Below are 21838 nucleotides of genomic sequence, written 5' to 3' on the forward strand. Positions count from 1 at the left end.
AGAAATGGATAAATGTTAGTACATAATGAAATGTGAAAATGTGAATTTACGAATATAATGTATATGTATCATTATGTAAAGATTTCATATGTGTATTGCAACATAAACAAACAAACAAACAAACATAGCTGTCAACTTTCAGATTTGAAAATAAGGGATCAGCAGCCTCACCTGTCCCGGGGACGGTCTACGGGATATCTAACAATCCGGGATCGCAGCGGGAAATGGCGCTGGAATAAGGGAATTTCCCGCAAAAAAGGGAAGGCTGACAGCTATGATAATAATCTCACTTGTTTTAAAAATAAACCGCCCACCGTAATTAGAAGGCATTCCATGGTGCAAGAATAATCGATCGGAAGGGATTCCGCGGTCATCAAGTCCAAACCCCCTGCAATGCAGGAATATCATCGAATGCATACATGACTGATGGCCATGCAACCTTATAAATAAAATAAAATTATATCTATCTATCTATCTATCTATCTATCTATATATTAATAAATAAAATTATTTTTATTTATTAAATCTGTATACCACCCTTCATCCAAAGATCTCTGGGAGATTCACAGCATAAAGAATACAAAACAAAAACACAAAATGCATAACGAGACCAAGAACAAACCAATCCGATAACCCTCCCTCTAAGCAAGGAGAGTCCACAATCTCTCTTGGAAGTCTGTTCATGCGCCTTTAAAAAAAATGCATTGTGGTAGGTAGAGATTCAAGAGGGGCCCAGTATCCACGCAGGGGTAGAGATTTGCTAGGCTTGCCACACGTCACGAAAAATCCTGACATGTCATGTCTTTCGGGTGTAAAAATGGGGTCAGGGAAATGTTGCGGAATTGGAAAAATGTCAGGGAAAACTCAAGATGTATTACAATGTGGTGGAAAAAGCAGAGGAAACAGCTCCAGAAGCTTAAAACCACTATTTGTAGCTGAGGTTTTCCCCCAAAAGTTCAACAACGCTGGTGGTTTCCTTAAAAAAGGTCAACTCTGCGGGTGTCAGGAATTACACTTTTTGAAGTATGGCAACCCTAGATTTGCGGTTAAGTGTCATGTAAGCTCTGGATAATACACACACACATATATGTATACACACATATATATGCTTTCGTAGATTTTCACGGGTATAGGAATGCAGGTTTTGGTGTCCTCGGGTGTCTTCCCGTGTAAAAGTTGGGGTGTCTAGGCGACGTTTCGACGAGGTCTCACTCGTCATCTTCAGGCTGGTGCTTTCGGCTTCTTGTTACTGGAACAGAGCAGGATCTCAGTGTTTGAGTTCCTATAAATACTGTGAGGAGGTGTGGTGTATAGCCTCCAATGTTCTGGGCCGAGATATCCCTCAAGCAATTAAGGAATCACTCAAGATATTAATCACTCAAGATATCCCTCAAGCAATTAAGGAACAAAAGAAGAAAAGACACACTAGCCTGGGAACTTCCTCTCGGCCCAGAACATTGGAGGCTATACACCACACCTCCTCACAGTATTTATAGGAACTCAAACACTGAGATCCTGCTCTGTTCCAGTAACAAGAAGCCGAAAGCACCAGCCTGAAGATGACGAGTGAGACCTCGTCGAAACGTCGCCTAGACACCCCAACTTTTACACGGGAAGACACCCGAGGACACCAAAACCTGCACACATATATATATATACACCCACACACGCATATACATATACATATATATATATATATATACACGCACACGCACACACACACATATATATAGATATATATACACACACACACACACCCTCAAAATGTTTTAAATATTTATATTCATCCAGATCGGCTTAGAGAGAGAAAAACTAATGCACTACAATTAAAGTGTCACACACCCATCTGATACTAATTACAGGTACGTAGCCGTGTTGGTCTGCCGTAGTCGAAACAAAACAAAATAAATAAAATTAAATTAAAAAATTCCTTCCAGTAACATGCACACGAAAGTTCATACCAATAACTAACATAGTTGGTCTCTACGGTGCTACGGAAAGGAATTAAAAAAAATAAAAATTATTTTGTTCCCTCTGATACTAGTAAGCCAGTCTGGGAAATTATAATCTTGAAATTGGCATTTAAATAAAGCGCACTTATTGAACATTCGTGCCGCGGCTTGCAGCAAACAGGGGTGACTTGGGATCAGGATAAACAAATTCAAGCCTCTGTATGTTTACTTCCGCGTTTCTATATTTCCCCCCAACACGCTCCCACGTGTATTGGTAAACAGGGGTGAGAAACGGCGCCCGCTGTCCCTTTAAGAGCCGGAACTTCCGGCGACGCTCCTTCCGCCCCGCCCCTCCTCCGAGAGAGAAAAAGGCGGAAACCGGAAGCGGCCGTTGCTCGGCCGAATTCGGCGCGGCCACGTCGGAGGAAGGCGGGCCCCTCCCACCGCCCCACCTCCCGCGGCTTGGCTGTCATAGGAGCAGCTCCGGAGAGCGCGTCGGGCAGCGGAAGGCCCCAGACGCCCAGGCCTCGCAGCGGCTAGACCGGCGGCGGAGGGGAGATGTCGGACCTCGGGGAATGGTTCCGGAGCATCCCGCTCATCACCCGCTACTGGTTCGCCGGCGCCATCGCGGTCCCCCTCGTCGGCAAGCTAGGCCTCATCAGCCCCTTCTACCTCTTCCTGTGGCCCGAGGCCTTCATCAACCGCTTCCAGGTAAGCGAGTGGGCGGACTGCAACTCCCGGCATGCTCGGCGCGAGCCTGGCGCTTCAGAATCACCCGCGGCGCTGCGCTTTGCATGCCGGGAGTTGTAGTTGTTGGGAGACGGCGTGGGGCTCGGCAGCGCTGGTTGTCAATGGATCGCAGGGAGTTGGAAGGGGATCCCCAGGGCTCATCTAGCCCAGCCCCCTCCCAGCGATGCAGGACAGCTGCCTACCGCCGTCCCTGGCTGGGCTCGAACCAGCGACTTTCTGGTTGACGGCCAGGCGCACTGACCCCTTGTGCCACCCGAGGGAGCCACGCGGGAAGTGTCAGTGCTGTGTCATGGCCACTTGTTGCGGGGATGGGACACCACTTGTAAGGGGTTTCTTCATTCGCTTGCTCCCTCCCTTCTTAAACGGGAATGGGTGAGGAGCTGTGAAAAGGTGCCTTGTTTTGAGCCCAGGAGTTCCTGCCTCTTTTCTGAAAGCAAAGCACACTACCACGGGTTTAGTGGGGAATGTTTAGGTCTTTACCATCACGGGTTCAAATTCCCACAGTAAGTCCTGAAACTCATTCGCCACATCTGGAAGCTTGAACATCATCAATAACTCAAAATCAAACATTGTTACAGTGGTACATCGGGTTACATACGCTTCAGGTTACAGACTCCGCTAACTCAGAAGTAGTACCTCGGGTTAAGAATTTGCTTCAGGATGAGAACAGAAATCGTGCAGCAGCAGCGCGGCAGCAGCAGGAGGCCCCATTAGCTAAAGTGGTGCTTCAGGTTAAGAACAGTTTCAATTTAAGAACGGACCTCCGGAACAAATTAAGTACTTAACCCGAGGTACCACTGTACTTTGTGTGCAGCCACTTTACCCCCTTTTTGTGTGCAGATGAGTGAACAATACAGTATATGAAGCCAAGAGTTTAGTGTCAGCATCTTGGTTTGAACAGAAACCATTATGCTTAATCATTTTCTAGTTTGGATATAATAAGGAACTACAGTGGTGCCTCGCAAGACGAAAAGAATCCGTTCCGCGATTCTCTTCGTCTAGCGGTTTTTTCGTCTTGCGAAGCAACCCCGTTGGCGGCTAAGCGGATTAGCGCTATTAGCGATTTAGCGCTATTAGCGGCTTAGCGGCTAAGCTGTTAAAAGGCTATTAACGGCTTAGCAGCTTTGGAAAAGGGGAAAAGCGGGGGGGGAAATGGCGAGACTCGCAAGATGTTTTCGTTTTGCGAAGCAAGCCCATAGGGAAATTCGTCTTGCGAAGTGCCTCCGCGACGGAAAACCCTTTCGTCTTGCGGGTTTTTCGTCTTGCGAGGCATTCGTCTTGCGGGGCACCACTGTATGACAGAAGGCTTTCTGGTTTGTTTGTTTGTTTGTTTGTTAGGTTATTGTTTTTTGCTTCCAAGATGGTAGGAGGAAAGCAGGCATGTGATGCTTGTTCATGGGCGCAGCACTTGCTCTACAAGTGAGGGGGAGCCTGGGCTAACAAAGTCCCTTTGCCCTAGTATTGAAATGTCAAGGTAACAGTTCCATTAATAGGGTGAGGAGGCCAGGGCAGAATAGGTTTCCATCTGGCCTTTGCTAGGCCTACAGGATCACCATCTTAAAGCAACCATAAATAGAACACCTTCAAGGTGGTGCTCTCTGAAATGTTACTCACCCTACATACATGGCCAGCTAAACGTTCTCAATGTGTTTGTGAGACAAGGATCTGGATTTGTTAGGCACTGAGGAAACATTATAGAACTATATAGGCTTCTATGAAAGGGACAGGCTTCATTGAACGAGGGAAGAACTTGGTTCTTAAAGTTAGCATTGTAACAGAGCAGCTTTTAAGTTGGTCACTGGAGGAACAGCTGGTTTGGAATATGCAAGGATGAACATGCTGTATCGTGCAAGGGGGACATTATAGGAATTCAAAGAGGCCAAAGTAAAGTAGGATAAAATGCATGTGCCAGATATGTTTGGAAACAGAGATCATGAATAGACGTTCATTTGTTAATTATAGAAGCCTCCAAGCCAGAATGGATGAGCTGGAATGCTTGGTTTTAAAAGAGAGAATAGATGTATTGGGCATAGTGGGCAATGGTAGCACACCGTTGTCTCCGCATCTGGACTCTATAGGAAGGGCAGAGAAGGGTGTTCTGGAGGTAGTGTCACTCTGCATGTCAAAGAGGACACAGAGTCCCGTGAGATTGAAATCCCAAAAGGGGCAGACTCCACCACAGAATTGTTAGGTGGTGATATTGGACCCCAAGAATAATTTAGTACTGGGGACCTGCTATCATCTCCCTGATCAAAATGCTCAGGAAGATCTTGAGAAGAGAAGGAGCTCAAGGAGGCATCCAAAAGAAGGAATGTCATAGACAGGATAACAACAGGAAAAACCCCAGAAACCCAGAAGACAAAAGTCAGAGATTGATGTGCATTATAATGAGTGAAATATGTATTTGTTTTTTTTAAAAAAGATATTTATTGAAATTTTCCACTTTAATACATTAAAAAAATCAAAAAAGAAAAAACAGAAAATTTTAAAAACACATAAAGTTCACAATCCTTATTTTTCTATAACATATTTCCCTGACTTCCCCACACCTCCCCTTCTTGTATTCCAATTCAAATTGTTAGTTCGACAAGTTCTTATCCCTAATTTTTGACCTTTTTATATTTAGTTCATTTTAAAAAAACAATTTTGCCTTATAGACATCAATATTTATACACCAGTGCTCATTCTTAAAACCTTTTTCTAAAGTCGACCTAAATTCCCTTCCACGAATTCCCCAATTTTCATACAAATAACAAAACAAAGTAAGAACAAAAACAGGTTGTAATTATGCACCCTTTGGATTCCCAAACTTCACCCCCCCCCTTTCCCGGTTTCAATCCCCAACAAACGTCCATCAGTCTTAGTCTACTATCAGCCTGGAGATCTCACGTCCGAGATCTCACGACGTGAAATACGTATTTGATCCCTTATCAACCAGCCAGATGTCAGGCTACCTGGCATCTTCACTGTATGTAACGAGCTGAGATTAGAAGCACCTGCTATAAGCGAGAGATCTTACCTGTAATCCCAGCTCGTTACAGTACCTGTACAAAAGACACCTGTCGACAGAAGCAATCAATCCAGCAGATTCTAAAGTAGCCACCATGACCAAGACCAAAGAGCTGTCCACGGGGGAACTTGTCAATGATCTCAGGGCAGCTGGGACCATACTCACCATGAAAACAGTTGGTAACACTCCAAGCTGTGAAGGACTGAGATTTTGCAGAGCTCGCAAGGTCCCCTTGCTCAAGACAGCACATGTACAGGCCCGTCTGCAGTTTGCCAATGCACATCTGAATCACCCAGAGGAGAACTGGGTGAAAGTGTTGTCGTCAGATGGGACCAAAATCGAGCACTTTGGCATCAACTCAACTCGCTGTGTTTGGAGGAGGAGGAATGCTGCCTACGACCCCAAGAACACCACCCCCACCGTCAAACATGGAGGGGCACATATTATGCTTTGGGGGTGTTTTTCTGCTAAGGGGACAGGACACCTTCACCGCATCGAAGGGACAATGGACGGGACCATGTATCGTCAAATTTTGGGTGAGCACCTCCTTCCCTCAGCCAGGGCATTGAAAATGGGTCGATGATGGGTATTCCAGCATGACAATGACCCAAAACACACGGCCAAGGCAACAAAGGAGTGGCTCAAGAAGAAGCACATTAAGGTCCTGGAGTGGCCTAGCCAGTCTGCAGATCTTAATCTCATCGAAAATCTGTAGAGGGAGCTGAATGTTCGAGTAGCTACACATCAGCCTCAAAATCTTACTGACTTGGAGAGGATCTGCAAAGAGGAGTGGGACAAAATACCTCCTGAGACGTGTGCAAACCTGGTGGCCACCTACAAGAAACGTCTGACCTCTGTAATTGCCAACAAGGGCTTTTCCACCAAGTACTAAGTCATCTTTTGCAAAGGGATCAAATACTTATTTCACTCATTATAATGCACATCAATCTCTGACTTTTGTCTTCTGGGTTTCTGGGGGTTTTCCTGTTGTTATTCGGTCTCTCACAGCTACAATAAACCTACCATTAAAATTATGGACTGGTCATTTCTTTGTCAGAGGGCAAACGGGCAAATTTAGCAGGAGATCAAATACTTTCCCCCCTCACTGTAAGTGGATGACTTTTTTCTTTGTCAGAAATGCAAGCATGGTCAGCCCCTTGTGGCAAGGCTATTTTTTGTGGCGGCTGTTGCTACTCAGAGTTAGCAGGGCTGGAAATGTCATAGGCAGGGAGTTCGCTAGAACAGGTGGAGATGTGGTCTATTTTTTGTGTAAAGACAGGCGATGCTTGTGCAAATCCTACAATATAGCATTGGGGACGTAGCTACCTACTGCTTCGAGATTTTTGAAATATTAAGTGTTATTTAAATGCTGTTATATATATGAAATAAACCACCCTCATAGAAATACATTACAGTGGTGCCTCGGGTTAAGAACTTGATTCGTTCTGGAGTTCTGTTCTTAACCTGAAACTGTTCTTAACCTGAAGCACCACTTTAGCTAATGGGGCCTCCTGCTGCCGCTGCACCACCAGAGCACGATTTCTGTTCTCACCCTGAAGCAAAGTTCTTAACCCGAGGTAATATTTATGGGTTAGCAGAGTCTGTAACCTGAAGCGTATGTAACCCGAGGTACCACTGTACTTCATTTCTATAGCATGTATAAATTTGGGTCCTCCAAGGAGAAGTTACTTGTGTACTGCCATTCTCTTAGATCAGAGCTTTCCAAACTTTTCACCTTGCTGACATACTTTTTAGACGTGCATCATTTTGCGACACAGTAATTCAGTTTTACAAGCAAGCTGGAGGTTTAACTAACCCCTGTCCAGCCCCTGGAGGAGCATGGGGAGCATTCGCACAACACATGTACAAACTGCAGCCAACATACTAACATGTCGCAGCACACAGTTTGCAAAGCTCTTGTCTTAAATGATTGTTACTCTGACTTCACTCCCCTACATTTCTCTCCCATCTGTGTATATGCTAGTCAAGTGAGGCTTGCATGCCATGCATCATGTGGAGTTGATAAGCTTATGCCATAATAAATTTGTCAGTAGTTGAGGTGCCACAAGACTCTCAGTTGTTTCACTGTAATAAACCTCTGAATTCATACTCTCTCTTTGAAACATTTGAACAGATCTGGAGGCCAATCACAGCAACCTTCTATTTTCCGGTCGGCCCAGGAACGGGGTTTCTTTACCTGGTGAACTTATATTTTTTGTATCAGTATTCATCACGATTAGAAACAGGTAACGTAACATCGAATATATAACATACTGTTTAGTTTTCACATTCAGTGGCACTAGTTGCTTTCCATTTTCTTTTATAACCTTCTGGGTCCATCTTGTGGAGATAGATGCTACAGTGGTACCTCGCAAGACAAATGCCTCGCAAGACGGAAAGCTCGCAAGACGAAAGGGTTTTTGGTTTTTTGAGTTGCTTCGCAAGACGATTTTCCCTATGGGCTTGCTTCGCAAGATGGAAACGTCTTGCAAGTTTGTTTCCTTTTTCTTAAAACCGTTAATACAGTTGCGACTTGACTTAGAGGAGCAACTCATAGAACGCGGTGTGGTAGCCTTTTTTGAGGTTTTTTAAGACTTTGGTGATTTTTGAAGCTTTTCCAAAACTTTTCCGAAACCGTGCTTCACAAGACGAAAAAATCGCAAGACGAAAAAACTCGCGGAATGAATTAATTTCATCTTGCGAGGCACCACTGTAATTCGGATGCATATAGGAGAACATAAGAAGCTGCCCTATACTGAGTCAAGGCCTTGGTCCATCAAGCTGTCTGCACTGACTGGCAGTGGCTGTCCAGGATTTAAAACAGAGGGACTCTCCCAGCCCTACCCGGAGATGCCAGACATTGAATCTGTGACCCTATGCATGCAAGGCAGGGGCTCTGTCAATGGAGCTGTGAGAATCTCATCTTGCTAAGATGCAGAACTCGCAGGGTTGCATCCAAACTTCCACCAATTCTTTGTGCAGCCCTTAGCACTGCCTCCTAGCTGTCACCTTCTGGAGCAGCTTTCTGAGGGGCATGAGGCTGCAAGCAGAATTTGTGAAAACAGCCTCTCCCCTCTAGTGGGATAGGTTCCTGGGCAGAGTACCCATGATAGTCTGGACCCATGGGAGGTTAATGAAAATTCAAGTGTGTGTGTGCGTGCAATGCTAGTCTTGGGGGCATGCTCAGACACTTGTCCTGTGAGGGTTTTGGGAATGAGAGGAAAATGGAGGCTGGTTATTTTGAATCAAGGTCCTGTTTTGAGGCTGCTGTCCTATTCCTCTGTGGTCTGAATTCACTGGTACAGTCATACCTTGGATTCCAAACGCCCTGGAGCTTTGGCTCCCGAACACCGCAAACCCGGAAGTGATTGTTCTTTAGCGTTCTTTTGGAAGCCAAATGTCTGACGTGGCTTCCAATTGGCTGCAGGAGCTTCCTGCAGCCAACCGGAAGCCTCGATTTGGTTTTTGAACGTTTTGGAAGTCGAATGGATTCCGTTTGACTTCCAAGGTATGATTGTACCTCAAAGATGCACCGCAGCGTTGTTTCCTGTATTTTTTGCAGAAAAATAATGCTAGATCCAAAGCTGGTACCCATATTGAATAAAGAGGCTTTCCTCTCCCCAAATGTGGAGATGAGATATTTCGTGTCTATTAAAACAGCCAGTTTTTCCCCCAAGCATTTCTTAAGTGGAAGAAAAACCTTCCCTGACTCTTCCTGCGGGCTCCTGAAACGGAGCAGCCTCTCGTTTCTTCCTCTGAACGAAAGCTGCAGTTGTGTCGTGCAATATAATCATAGCCCTTAAGATCCACCCAGTGTCTCTGGGGGGAACAATGCAAAACAACTGCCAGGGTTTCAGCTCGCTCTAACGCCACTCTTTTGTTAACAGGCGCTTTCGATGGAAGACCCGCCGACTATATGTTCATGCTTCTCTTTAATTGGATCTGCATAGTTGTATCCTTTTTTTATTTGCTACAGCAACATTTTGGCATGTTTGAGTTCTGCAGAGGGGTGGGAGTGGGGTGTGTGGTCCTCACCTGTGTTCAGTCACGCATCCACTGCATGGCCTTAGTAGTTGTAGTAGAATTTATTAAATTTGTATAACGCCCTTCATCTGAAGATCACAGGGCGGTTCATAACGTAAAAATACAAAACAAGAACACAAAATATATAATAAAAAACAGAACCTAATACCCGCCCTCCCACAAACACATTCAAAAGGCCATAGATTGTTTAATCAGCCGAAGGGTCATATTTTCGCCTGGCAGCGCCAAATGAGCCTCCCTTGGGAGAGCATTCCACAAATGGGGAGCCACCGCAGAAAAGGCCCGTTCTCGTGTAGTGGTCCTCTTGTGGAGGGAGCACACGAAGAAGGGCCTCAGGTGATGATCACAGAGTCTGGGTTGGTTCATATGGAGAGAGGCGGTTCTTGAGCTATTGTGGTCCTGAACCATTTAAGGCTTTACAGGTCAAAGCCTGTGTTTAGTCAAGTTAATCTGCTTCACTCCTTTCTGCCCCTTTTGCACTATGATACCGTATTTTTCGCCCCATAGGACACACTTTTCCCCTCCAAAAATGAAGGGGAAATGTGTGTGCGTCCTATGTGGCGAATGCAGGCTTTCGCTGAAGCCTGGAGAGTGAGAGGGGTCGGTGCGCACCGATGCCTCTAGCTCTCCAGGCTTCAGGAAGCTATCCGTAAGCCTTGCAAGCCTGGCGGGAGGTCCCGCCGGGCACGCAAGGCTTGGGGCAGCAGCCTGCAGCCCGAAGCACGGGGCGCCCTCCGGAGGGCTCCCCATGCTTCGGCCAGGTGTGCACAATTTTTTTTATTCATTTCCCCCCAAAAAACGAGGTGCGTCCTATGGGCCGGTGCGCCCTATAGGACGAAAAATACGGTAATTATTAATAATAATTTTATTATTTATACCCCATCCACCTGGCTGGGTTTCCCTGGCCACTCTGGGCAGTTTCCATCACATATAAAAACATAGTAAAACGTCAAGCATTAAAAACCTCCTGATACAGGGCTGCCTTCAGATGTCTTCTAAATGTTGTGTAGTTCTTTATCTCCTTGATATCTGGTGGCTTTGTGTTTGTCTGTACGTGTAGGAATAGTTGTAAGGATTGCAAGTAAAAAAAACCCTCAGAAAGATGCTGTATAAATAGTTTTATAATATGGCATCACTGGCCCTGTACTAAACCCTGATTGAGTGGCTGAGCCTTAATGAGCTTAGAGTGAAGTGTTGGGCCTGTGCCTGTCCGCTTCTTGTGTAGCTAGGGGAAGGACTTCTGCCAAGTTGAGTTTAGCTTTCGAGGAATCTTGGCTTTGCATTCTGTAAAAGAACAGTACTCCTGGCTTAAAATGACTAATGGTTTAACAGTGGCAGCTTCAGATTTGGCAACTGTGTTACACCAGGATATCTCATTTGTACCTAATGCTAAGATGGGATTCTTTGAAAGCAGAACTAAACTTTGCAGAAGTCTTCCTCCTGGTCCTGCCGGAGGAGAGGTGAGAGGGGAGCAGGCATATCCTTGGTTGCATTTGAGTCCATTGAAGCTTGCCTGCAGAACAGTAATGGCAGTGTCTAGTATGTCCGGCTAACAGAACCTTTTCTTCTGCACTGTACTGATTCACTTGCTCTCTCACCAGCAATATTTCCACAGGCTGTTTCAAAGCCATGCTGGGGGTTTCCAGACAGATTCTGTCCAGCTCTTTTAGTCCCTTGAGTTAAATGTGCCTCATCACAAGGTTGCGCTTCTTGTCTTCTGTTTTAGTTTGGTTTTCCTTAGTGAAACAATGAAAGATTACTGGTTTGGCAATGAATATGCAGGTAAGCACGTCTGTTTTCAAAGCGACCTGGCTTCTAAAGCGCCAGGTCTTTCATCTACTTGTACAGAATTCATATGGATCAGATCAGAGTGGATTATGTGTACTGTGCATTCAATACTCTCCCATCTAAACCAGTGTGCTGGCAGGGAGAAAAAGGGTCAGTTTGTGTTTCTGAACACCTGAAAGAGCACTGAGCAAAACACTCCGCATTCCTGTTCAGCAAGTTTGGTGTGAATTTTCTGCTGATACCCAAGTGCAAAACTGTAGGAGAAATAACCCGAAGAGAAAATGGCTGCATTCAGGTTTTAACAATACCTTGCTGCGACCCTCCATCTCTCTCAGAACATTCCCCAACCACACCCTCCCCAAGTCTGTCTGTCTGTCTCTCACACGATTGGCCTTGCTTTGCATTGAAAGGTGCCCTTGAACACTGATAATGTTTCATGTTTGCCTGGAGGACAGAGAAAGGGGTGTGGGTGGGTGTTTTGTCTACTGTTCAAAGGTAAATTTTACATTAGTCGATCTGCCTACTTCTCGCCTCTGGAGCCAACCACCATTGATATATAGCTCTCCCCTCCCACCACAGAAGGTTTGCAGCCCATTTCTGGCATACCTGTTTTGTGGATGTGTCTCTTCGGCTCCCCCGCTCCTCTCATGCAGCTGCAAGGAGAGATTGGAAGCTTTCCCTTCTGTTCTTATCTAACTGCAATTTTGCATCGTGTCCACACAGGGTGTATTGTGCTTTCTCTGTGGTGTGACTGAAAGAAGCAGGTTTAGGAAGCTGACCGCAGATTAGGCATTGGACAGTGGAAATAGGGGCCAGGGCTTCTGATCTCACAGGCATGCTTTGGAAGGAGAAATTACACAGGCTTAAGGCTTATTCATGTAACGTAGGGTTGGGAACCTCTGACCACCCAGATGACTACAACCCGCATTGTCCCTGATCATTGCCTGTGCTGACTGTGACTGATGGGAGTTGGGGAGTCCAGCAATATGTGGAAACTGCCAGTTTTCCATCGCTGGTGTAATGATGATAAACCACATCATACCCCTTGAATGCATTCTATGCCTGTTAGCCAGACGATAAGCAGTCTTACCAATGTCAACAGTGAGTTGTAGGTGCATTCCTTTTCAGCCAAATTTCAGCTGAAGCTGCCGTAAAGCCTTTGCCCTTTGTAGGAAGGAGAACTTCCGAGACGCGCCTGGAGCTTCAGGCAGAGTTTCCAACTGCACCCTGTTCTTCTCAAACTCAGAATCCCATATTTGGGCTCTAGGAGCTATAAGACCTTTTGATTTCCAGAAAGAGGGAGATGTGTGCATTCCTGCTTTTGATTACGTTTCCACTGTGAGACTTTGAGGCTGAAACATTTCCTGGGAGTTTCATAAGAGCACCTCTTGGGATCGTATCTGTGAACTCCTCGCCAGCTGCATCGGGCCCAACCTCTCCCCGCTCTCTCTGAGGGTTTCCATCTCAGGCCCTTCTAAGCCACTCGTGCCCAGTTCTCCCAAATGCATGTATCATTTTGCACTGCAGAGAAGAATCGTATTTAACTTTGCATCTAAAATAGCCAGTCAGCCTTCATTGTCTAAGACTTTTGTGTGTGTGTGTGTGTGTGTGTGTGTGTGTGTGTGTGTGTGTGTGTAATATAACTTTCAGGTAATTAAGCAAGCCTGGTGCTGACACCTCTGTCAAACTGTCCTTGCCAATTGCACAATCACATCTCTCGGTCACATTAGCTTTTTAAAAAGATCTTGTTGAAAGTAAATCAACACCATTTTTTCTTGCGATGGAACTCATTACGCAAGAACCAACACGGATGTTATGAATGAGGAGGCCTAAAAACCTGCAAGCCCCCTGTTTGTGCTCAGTTCTGTCAGTGCAGAATCAGGAGGGGATAGCTGGACTTAATTTTAAAGCCTATTTTTATTTCTATAATTTGAGCAGACTCCTGTAATCTCGAGGGCTGCGATCCAAGGTATATTTCCATGGAAAATACACTTGGTGAGATGGCGGCAAAATCCGTGGGACTTAATTCTAGGAATAAAGAAGGCTAGGAACCAAGTATTTCTCTGTGCACCAATCCTTCATCACTTGTGACCCACTAAGCTGAAGGCAGGCCACAAGCCACGTATTGTGGTTTGACTGATCTTGACAACAGGCCTTTGTATTTGCTATCTGGGACAGGCAGCAAAACCAGATTTCTCACGCCCCGGCATGCTGTCCTGTCTGGTGATAGGCTGCTTTCTGCTTGGCGGATCTTAAATTAGGGAGCCTGGGGCAAAGAGGAAAAATGCCTTTCTAAAACATTTTCTTAATGACGATGTGCTGTCAGGTGTGGAGAGACCTTTCTGTGGCAAGCATCCATGAAAGAGCCACAGCAAGCTTTGGGCTTCTGTGCTCTCTCTCCTGCTTGCTCTGGCACAGCTGTTAGAAGATCAGAAACTTCTTCATCTGTTTTATATGAACCACAGCTTAGTGTGTTGGCTGAACTCTAAGCTATGGATAATTGTAACTATAGTTAGTGATAACAACTCAAGGTTATAACCAGTTCTCAAATTCAAGTGACATGCTGCAGTTAATCAAAAACAGAAGGCAGAGATTTCAAACTCCCCTGTGCAACCATGTCAGGAGTGGGGAGGAGACGCGCGCCAGAGTCTTGTTTCCATAATATTAAATCCAGGTTTGAAATTATGTGCAAATTCGAGAGAGCACTAAACAGGCCTCTGCGTTTATTTTTATTCTGAGCATTCTGCAGTTGCTTAGGTCTCCTGTACTGAATCTCAATCTTTTTGTCTCTTCATTCTCTTGCTTCCCTTGTAGCTGTTGATGATTCCCTTGATCATGTCCGTACTTTACGTTTGGGCCCAGCTGAACAGAGACATGATAGTGACATTTTGGTTTGGGACACGGTTTAAGGTAAGGCCAAAGGGCTTTCCCCTTTCCTCAAGCCTTCTGCCCATATCAAAGGAACTGCTCGCTCATTGAGGAAGGGAGACAGTTCCCCCCTGTGACTACTTGTCCCTTCCAGATTCTTAAAGGGATACTGGCATCAGAGGAGCTCTTTTGCTGCCACTAAAGGTGTTTCACTTCTAAGCCTTTCTGCAGGGTAGCCTCGGAGTTGATATCATGTGCCTTGGCCGCAAGGGACGTAGACCCATGTGTGAGATGGCAATGTCTTTATACCACATTGTATGCTCTAGAAACACCTTGCGATGCTGCAGCCAGGCATGGCCTTGTAGCAGAGCTCCTTGACCTCTACCTACCTCCTTGATGGTACTAGCCACCTCATGTGAGATTGCCATGCTTTCTCTTGGCTGTCAGATATGTACCGTATTTTTCGCTCTATAACACGCACCTGACCATAACACGCACATCGTTTTTAGAGGAGGAAAACAAGGGAAAAAACATTCTGAATGAAACAGTGGATGTATCATTTTTGTGCTTCATGCTGTGGCCACAGACATGTGATCTGATGGTGAATTTGGACTGACCCAATGCAAAGATCCTGAGGATCCATGTGGATCCATGTTTTGTAACCACATTTTTGCACCATTGCAGCCCCAGACAACAGTGGGTGCGTGATTTTTGGGGGGCAGGCTGTAGCCATGGACATGCTATGTGATCTGATGGTGAATTTGGGGTGACCCAATGCAAAGATCCTGAGGATCCATGTGGATCCATGCTTTATAACCACATTTTAAGTGGGGAGGGAAGGAAAAACACAGAATGGACAAGGAGCACAAGAGGGGTGTGCAGAGAAGCAGCTGGCTAAGAATGCAGGAGAGGGGTATAACGGGAGGGAGGAGGAAGGCAAAAGTTTTCCCTCACCTACCCACCCAAGCCAGCCAGCGCTCTCTCTCTCTCTCTCTCCCTCCTGTATGTTTTCAGCAGCGGAGCACAGAGACGACACTCTGCTTTCCCCTCTGCTTGCCTGGAGGGGAGGGGCTTTCCCTGCTCTTTGTTCCGTTTGAGCAAACACAGCAAGGAAACAGAGGAGGGTGGACAGTAAGACCCTGAGGCAGAATGCAGGAAAGCAGCTGCTTCCTCTTTTCAGGTTTCCCTTCTCTGTGACTTGCGATTTGATTTTTGCCTGATTTTTTTTGCCATTTGGCTCCAGGGACCACACATTCGCTCAATAACACGCACAGACATTTCCCCTTCCTTTTTAGGAGAAAAAATCTGCATGTTATAGAGGGAAAAATACGGTAGTTGTGGGGGCTATGCTATCATGGAATGTTAGGATTGGAGAAGGGGATTTGTCATCCTTGTCCGGTATGCAATGAGGAGGTGTACAGACAAGGAAGAAATTCGCAAAGGCAATGCAGGATGGGAGGGAAAGGCAGAGTTGGGAGAGAGATTTTGTGCCAGCGCAAGGGATAGAGCAGTGTTTCCCAACCTTGGGCCTCCAGCTGTTTTTGGACTACAACTCCCATCATCCCTAGCTAGCAAGACCAGTGGTCAGGGATGATGGGAATTGTAGTTCAAAAACAGCTGGAGGCCCAAGGTTGGGAAACACTGGGATAGAGGATAAACACTGAAGGACATTTAACTGCAATGTGTCCTGATAGCATGTTGCAACCCAGGGAGAGGTACTGTACTTCTAAAATGTGAATTACATGTCGCCGACTAGATAGAGCAAAACCTCCATAGTTGAGGGGGGAAACGTCTATATCAGCTAGACTGGTGACTGGTAGCGGCCGCCGAGACCACATAACACCGGTCTTAAAAGACCTACATTGGCTCCCAGTACGTTTCCGAGCACAATTCAAAGTGTTGGTGTTGACATTTAAAGACCTAAACGGCCTCAGTCCAGTATACCTGAAGGAGCGTCTCCACCCCCATCGTTATGCCCGGACGCTGAGGTCCAGTGCCAAGGGCCTTCTGGCGGTTCCCTCACTGCGAGAAGCCAAGTTACAGGGAACCAGGCAGAGGGCCTTCTTGGTAGTGGCGCTCGCCCTCTGGAACGCCCTCCCATCAGATGTCAAAGAGATAAACAACTACCTAACATTTAGAAGACATCTGAAGGCAGCCCTGTTCAGGGAAGTTTTTAATGTGTGACGTTTTAATGTATTTTTAATCTTTGTTGGAAGCCACCCAGAGTGGCTGGGGAAACCCAGCCAGATGGGCGGGGTACAAATAATAAATTATTAAGTGCCCCTCCGAGACTTGGTGTTAAATATAAAGGACTTCCAAAGAAACCGGCAGAGAGGGACTGAGAGAGATTTAAGGGCCTCAGACGTGAGGTTGCCAGGCTGATAGTAGATGGACTAATGGACAATGGTTCAGGGATCGAAACCGGGGAAGGGAGGGTGGGGTTTGGAAATCCAAAGGGTGTTTGATTTTTTCTATTCTTTTTTCTTAATTTTGTGTTGTTATTACTATAAAATGGGGAATTCGTGGAAGGGAAACTGGGTCGACCTTAGAAAAAGTTTCTAAGCATAAATGATTGGTGTATATAAGTTAAAAGTTGATATATAAATTGAATTGAATATAATAACAAATTAAGGTTAAGAATTTAGGGATAAGAACTTGTTGGATAAATATTTGGACATGGAATACAAGAAGGGGAGGTGAGGGGAAGTTGTGGAAAGAAAGTTATTGAAAATTTGGATTGTAAAGGTTGAATTTTTTCTCTCTTCTGTTTTGTTTTTTGTATTATTTGAAACTCTAATAAATATTATTTTAAAACAAACAAACAAATAATAAATTATTATTACGTCATGAAATAACCATGGGGTTGTTTCCAGTGAGGCGAGCAGAGCTCTGTTTGATCCAACTGGAGCCTGCTGGATCAGCCGAATAGCCCACCTAGTCCAGCACCCTGCTCTCTCAAGAGCCAGCCAGCCACTGACTTTGCCGTTCTTTGCTCCTCAAATATGCTGCAAAATGGACCCCACCCTCTGGAGCAGATTTTCAGGGTGTGCAGTGGGCTTCAGAGATGAGCAGAGCAGCGGGATGCTCTGTTGTGCAAGTGGAAGTCTGAGTGGAACATCAGCACTGGATGCAACCCCTGTACATTAAATGCTCAATAATGTACTTAGCTAGCTATATTTGTCGGGGAATTGTATTTGGAGAATTCTGAAGGAGGTGGAGACTAAATTGCGCTCTTCAGTTTCCTTGCTCACAGCAAGTTTGCATGTGCTCTTGTTGTCCTAGGCATGCTATCTACCGTGGGTTATCCTGGGATTCAACTATATCATTGGAGGCTCGTAAGTATTCCCAAATACCTATTTTTGTATTACAGTAAATACAGTCCTTACAGTAACATGTGGCTTACTTCCATACCCCGAAGGACATCTGAAACATCTGGATAATTAAGAGGAATGTGTGTGGATGCAGTAGCCTTTTTTTGCAGTGGCAAGGAGACGCTCTTTCCCTTGCATTGCCCAGCTCTTCCACTGACCCAACCTCCAGATCTTCACTGGCAGGTTTCTCAGGGAGCAATTTCCATGGCGAAAGGTCCCCGCCATAGTACCAGCCCTGCTCAAGCTGCAGTTCCTCCTGCACGAGCAGCAGGCTCCTGTGTCCTTCCCTCTCTGAAAGAAAAGGTGAATGCGGGAAGGGAAAGAACTTCCTGTGCCCGATTGACTCTTCCGTCTGCCTTATTTTTTAGCCTGTCCTTTGAGCATGGTAATTGCTAGGAGTTGTGGCTTTGTATGGTACATTTTTTGCTGCTATACAGGAGTATAGCGATATAGGAGCATTTTGCTGCTATACAGGAGAGTCAGCGTGGTTCAGTGGTTAAGAGCGGTGGACTCGTAATCTGGTGAACCAGGTTCGATTCCCCGCTCCTCCACATGCAGCTGCTGGGTGACCTTGGGCTAGTCACACTTCTGTGAAGTCTCTCAGCCTCACTCACCTCACAGAGTGTTTGTTGTGGGGGAGGAAGGGAAAGGAGAATGTTAGCCGCTTTGAGACTCCTTAAAGGGAGTGAAAGGCGGGATATCAAATCCAAACTCCTCCTCCTCCTCCTCTTAGGGATAGGAGCCCAAAGCTGCCCTTTCCTCTAGCCCCAGCTTAGTCACCTTGGTTGTATGTTGGGGCAACCAAGGTTTGGTGTGTATAGATTGCCTTCAGGTCGGCAGCAGAAAATGCTTTACTACAGAATTGTTCAACGTTGACCCCATTCTCTTCTCCCTGCAGTATCATCAACGAGCTGATTGGCAACCTGGTTGGCCACTTGTACTTTTTCTTAATGTTTAAATATCCAATAGACTTGGGAGGAAGAAATTTCCTATCAACGCCTCAGTTCCTGTAAGTTGTTTTAAAAGGTTTTCTCTGTTTTTAAAAGGAAAATCAGATTGCTTATTAGGAAACATTTGAGTTATCCTATTTGAAAAAAGGGTTTATAACAGCGATAACTAGAGAATTTAGGTGACCCAAGCAAGCTTTTCCAGTTTGCTGGATCTATGATGGGGTCTTCCACATTTATCAGAGCATGCATCTCCGACAGCGAAACCAGTAAGGAGAGCTTTTCACCTAAAACTTTTAGAAGCCATGAATCGAAGAGGAAGGGGGAAGACTTGTAAAATGAAGTTTGAAAACAAGTAATTCAACTTAAACTGGCTTATACATGCTTACTAAAAAATGTCTTTCTGAATTAATGGGAGGAAGCAGCAGCAGAGATACATTTCAGACATCGCGATATATCAGCATATACCAATATTTAGCTGTTCAGATATCACAATGCTGAAAACCAGATATTGTCCAGTCCTTGATGCAAGCACACATACTCACAATCTCTCTCTCTCAGAAAACATATTGGTTCTATGCCAGTTCAAAGCCAAAGAGTGGGATACATCCACACCGTTTCGAGGAGAGAAATAATTGCTGTATCTCTTAAGAGAGCTGCCTAGCACTTCCTGGAACCCATAGGTAACACATTTGCAGTTGCTGCCAAATGTGACAGATCGTTCATTTTTAAACTGGGGCATTTAACACTTCTTAATGTATTAATAAGGGACGCAGGTGGCGCTGTGGGTTAAACCACAGACTTGCCGATCAGAAGGTTGGTGGTTCGAATCCCCGTGACAGGGTGAGCTCCTGTTGCTTGGTCCTTGCTCCTGCCAACCTAGCAGTTCAAAAGCACGTCAAAGTGCAAGTAGATAAATATGTACCGCTCCGGCGGGAGGGTAAATGGTGTTTCCGTGCGCTGTTCTGGTTCGCCAGAAGCGGCTTAGTCATGCTGGACACATGACCCGGAAGCTGTACGCCGGCTCCCTCAGCCAATAAAGCGAGATGAGCGCCGCAACCCCAGAGTCAGCCACGACTGGACCTAATGGTCAGGGGTCCCTTTACTTTTAATGTATTAATATGCAATGCTTTCCCTCCCACTAAGCTAGGAAGGGCAATGCTTTTGAGATCTGAGTGTTTGATAAAAGAATGTAAACTGTCAAAAAGAGCTTCAGACTTGTTAGGGGGTCTGCCAAAACAGTCCCAATTAGGTTAAAACTGCACTTGAAGGGGCAGGGTGGGATTGAACAGTATCTCAGCCATATGTCATCCAATCATTTTGCTGTTTGGCCAGCTTATAGCTCTTACTGTGTAGATTCTACACGCACAATGCCACAAAGCTGGAACTAGTCCCGATTTCAGAAAGACCAGGCATTTCTGAACGGCTCTTTTGCTTGGCCCCCCAGGTACCACTGGCTGCCGAACAGGAGAGGAGGAGTCTCTGGATTTGGGGTGCCCCCCGCCAGCATGCGCAGGCCTGCAGAGAACCGCCAGGGCGAAGGGAGACACAACTGGGGCCAGGGTTTCCGGCTGGGCGATCAGTGAAAGAACTTCCTGCTTTTTCTCTTCTTCTTTTTTTCCTTTTTATGTGTGCGGGACATCTTCAACCATTCACGGGAATGGCTCCTACTGAGGAGTGTACTCAAGAACTGGGTTTGCTCGAGGGCAATTGGGTCTGGCCCATTAAGAAATCTTAACTTTTTCTTTTCGTTCCTGGTGGAAGATGACACAACGGAAGGCACAAGATAGATTTTACTCCAGGCTGTTGAATAGTGCTCAACTCAGTGCTGCCATTAAAAAAAAAAAAAGAACACACATTTTTAATATTGTCTAGCACAGTGTATTTTCTTTTACCAACCTCTCCTCAGGTGAATTTATGTTGTTGCATCTGAATTTCAGGCCTTTCTTTGTGTAAGAGCCCTACAGAGTCCAGTAAGAATCTACTCCTTGGGTCATAGAATTGTCCAACACCGTAACTGGTTTAAAAAAAGGGTTACTTCAGAGTTTGTTGTAATACTAACTAGCAGGAGGTCTTCGGGTATTGATAACACTGTTGGTATTTATTTAGCAGGAACAGAGCCTAAAATTTCCTGTGTAAGGCATCAGATATGTGTTTTGACTGGAGGAGATGCGAACCTAGGCCACTGAGGCAGAGTGCTAGCTCTCTCTTGGGAAATTTTTGCTGCGGCCATCTAAATGCCTCTGCCTCTTCAGCTGTAGATTGGGTGCACTTTAATGCCAGTCCTGTGCACACACTCACTTGGTGGGGCTTACTTCCGAGTAAATAACACGCATAGGACCGAGACAAAACTCAGTTCTTTGGAATCTGTAAGGTAATCACGCTTGGGTTTGTATCTTGTAATGGGGAAGGCAAGCCATGAAAAACAAAGTTGGAGGGTTAGCAAAAATTATTTAGTGCTTTCAAACAAGACTCCCGACCAACCGGTGCTTCAACATTTCTCATTCTGGAAGAAAATTTGGGTACCTGCGAATGTTCAGTAGTAACCTTCATTGCAAGTTAAGCTGCTCGATTATAATACGAGTAATGGGTATCAAACGACTGATGACTGTCTTATGTGGGGTGACACTGGAGATATTTGGATAGAGGGAGGAGAAAGCAGACCTAACCTTGTCCTCCCAATCCGCTGGTTTGTCCCTCTTCCTCCTTCTCTCCCCCATCCCCAAGAAAACCACACCAGGTTGTGCTTACCTGTGTTCCCACCTGTAAAATGGGACTGCAAAACATTTCATCCAGCTGCGGAAAGTAGGCACTCTTTCCATAGCACTGCAAACATGGAAAGTGCTGTAGAAGTGATTATGAATGCTTTGGGTTGCAATTGCTACTGATATTTCTCCATGCATCAAAGGTGTAGCCAATGGGGCACCCTCGAGATGTTGTTGGGCCCTCATCAGGGCCAACTGCATTTGGAGGGCATTGTGTTGTCTATCCTTGCTCTGTGTATATTTGTCTACTCAACTGGGGTGGGGTGGGGTGGGTGAGAGAGCGATATTTTCACCAGATTTTGCTTTCCCAGAGGTGTGAACCCACTGCGGCAGTCTTCATTGA

The 21838-nt window shown here is 45.6% G+C and overlaps 1 protein-coding gene across 1 annotated transcript; it reads left to right on the plus strand.

Moving 5' to 3' along the window:
• Positions 1-2346: 2346 nt before the first annotated feature.
• DERL1 (derlin 1) lies at positions 2347-20582 on the plus strand. Its single transcript, XM_028736219.2, has 8 exons — positions 2347-2663; positions 7847-7958; positions 9600-9664; positions 11512-11538; positions 14359-14454; positions 17695-17747; positions 18682-18792; positions 20178-20582. The coding sequence occupies exons 1-8, from the start codon at positions 2511-2513 to the stop codon at positions 20314-20316; spliced, it is 756 nt and encodes a 251-aa protein (XP_028592052.1). The 5' UTR covers positions 2347-2510; the 3' UTR covers positions 20317-20582.
• Positions 20583-21838: the final 1256 nt, after the last annotated feature.

The sequence above is a fragment of the Podarcis muralis genome, chromosome 8 (assembly GCF_964188315.1).
Source record: "Podarcis muralis chromosome 8, rPodMur119.hap1.1, whole genome shotgun sequence".
In the NCBI taxonomy this organism is placed as follows: domain Eukaryota; kingdom Metazoa; phylum Chordata; class Lepidosauria; order Squamata; family Lacertidae; genus Podarcis; species Podarcis muralis.